Source organism: Cariama cristata, unplaced genomic scaffold (assembly GCF_000690535.1).
Source record: "Cariama cristata isolate BGI_N322 unplaced genomic scaffold, ASM69053v1 scaffold29560, whole genome shotgun sequence".
NCBI classification, from domain to species: Eukaryota; Metazoa; Chordata; class Aves; order Cariamiformes; family Cariamidae; genus Cariama; species Cariama cristata.
The window spans coordinates 1,661-3,563 of NW_009593430.1; the positions used below are offsets into that span (position 1 = coordinate 1,661).

The 1,903-nt window shown below is 61.0% G+C and overlaps 1 protein-coding gene across 1 annotated transcript in view; it reads right to left on the reverse strand.

Annotated features, from left to right (window-relative positions):
- Positions 1–726: 726 nt before the first annotated feature.
- Positions 727–1,903, reverse strand: part of LOC104169538 (cytokine receptor common subunit gamma-like) — a gene marked incomplete at its 5' end in the record, with an annotated part of 2,159 nt that continues 982 nt past the window's right edge. The window contains 4 exons of the mRNA XM_009710482.1: positions 727–930; positions 1,034–1,118; positions 1,190–1,298; positions 1,763–1,903. Of these exons, the coding sequence (XP_009708784.1) occupies positions 727–930; positions 1,034–1,118; positions 1,190–1,298; positions 1,763–1,903 (539 nt within the window). The remainder of the gene's footprint in view (positions 931–1,033; positions 1,119–1,189; positions 1,299–1,762) is intronic.

The window sequence follows — 1,903 nt, forward strand, 5'->3', positions numbered from 1 at the left end:
AGCAGCGAGGCCCTGAGGAGACAGCAGCCCTTGGGGCCGGGGGTGACATGGTGGCTTGGTGTGTGAGCCGGCACAGGCAGGATGCAGGAGCAACCACAAAACCACAGATGAAATGCAAAGAGTAAATTTATTTTCATTACCTCACCAACCGGAGGATCCCCCAAGCAGCACCCAGGCAGAGGCACACAAGCGGGGACACATGCACCAAGGGGCTCCGTCCATGCTAGGGGATCACTGAACCTGCTGTTTTCGCCTGTTTATCAGAGATTCGTGCAGGCGTAGCTTACTGCTGTGCTTTGATCTTTCCCGGCCCCTCTGGCCCTTGGCACTCCTCACCCTGCCCTCACGGATGGCCCAAGGGTAGGGCAGGTGCTGGCAACACCGTGCAGTGCGCCCAGTGTGCTGCAATGCACCCAGAGCAGAACCCAGCGCGCCTGATGCATCACACGCATGCAACAAATAGTGCACCCAGGGTGCACCCATTGCACCACCCAGTGCATCCAGCACCCTGCGCACTGCACCCACTGCATCACCCAGTGCACCCAGCACACCTAGCACCCTGCAGCGCAATACAGCCACTGTGTCGCAGCGGGGCTCGGGGAGCAGGGCTGGGGTTCCCGGGCATTTGGCAGAGGCAGGGTTGGAGAAGGGAGCGAGGGCTGCGGGGTGTGAGGTTTCAGGCAGCGGGGATGCAGAGCGTGCAGGGCACAGGGGTGCAGGAGTGCGTCACGCTCCCACATAGCTGTTCTTGTAGGGGCTGTGCTCCTGGGGGGCAGCTGGGCTCCCAGGCATCACAGACGGTGGATGGTTGCTGCCCTCCCAGCGGGGCTCGTAGCTCTCCTTGGTGGGCAGCTCACTCACGTAGCAGATATTCTCACTGTAGTTGGGCTTGAAGCTCTCCATGAAGTCTTTGGGGACTCCAGCCCATTCCTCCAGGGAGCAGAGCAGGGTGAGAGGAGCCACCATCCAGCCCAGTCCCAACCCCAAGGAGCAAGGGGTGAGCCTGGGGCAGGGCTGCACGCAGCCGCCTTACCTGGAAGTTGCCATTGTGGGTGATGAAGAGCTCATCGAAGTTCTTGCTGGGGTTGGGGATTCGGGGCATGAGGATGACCCAAACCCTGCATGGGAGAGATGTGTCAGAGGGGAAGAGCCCCAGCACTGCTGTCCCCCACCAGCCCCTGACGCTCACCTTTCCATGCGCACCAGCAGGACTACAAGGACCAGCAAGAGCAAGCAGGAAGCAACAGGGATCAAGACCATGTGGATCCAGAACCAGTGCAGCTGCTCCTCCACCATGCCTGAAAAGAGCCGGGGTTACACAGACCCTTGGCTGGTGCTCCGCCACAGCAGTGGGGTGGGCATGCTGGTGGCCCTTCATCGGTGGCCATGGGAGCTTGGCATCATTCGTAGCAGGGCTCAGCTGGGAGCAGAGGATGGAGAAGGGGCCCATCCCCAAGCCCTGCCACACTGTCACCACAACTGGCTGGTGATCCTGCTCTGGACCAGCTGTGCCAGAGCAGCCCCCCAGGACTAAGAAATCCCTGGCAAAAGTCAGCAGATCCCGCCGGTGGGGTGTGTTTGGCTTCCAGAAGTACAAAGGACACAGGGGTCGCTGCTGCTGCCTGCGCCCCAGGTACCTGGATGGGTCTCACCACTACAGCTGCTGCCTCGGGCCAGTTTTGCAATTGCTTGGCCATCCCTCGCCTGCTGAGCCCCACCATGCCCCAGCCCATCCTGTTCCACCGCAGCCCCCAGGACCTACCCTTGCTGGTAGAGTTGCTGCCCCAGACCACAGGGACACTCCACTCACTCCAGAGCTGGGTGCTGCCACAGTAGCTGTTGATCTTGCTGCGCACGTAGAAGGTGTAGTACTTCTCGTAGTCCCCACTGGGGAAGGAGAAGA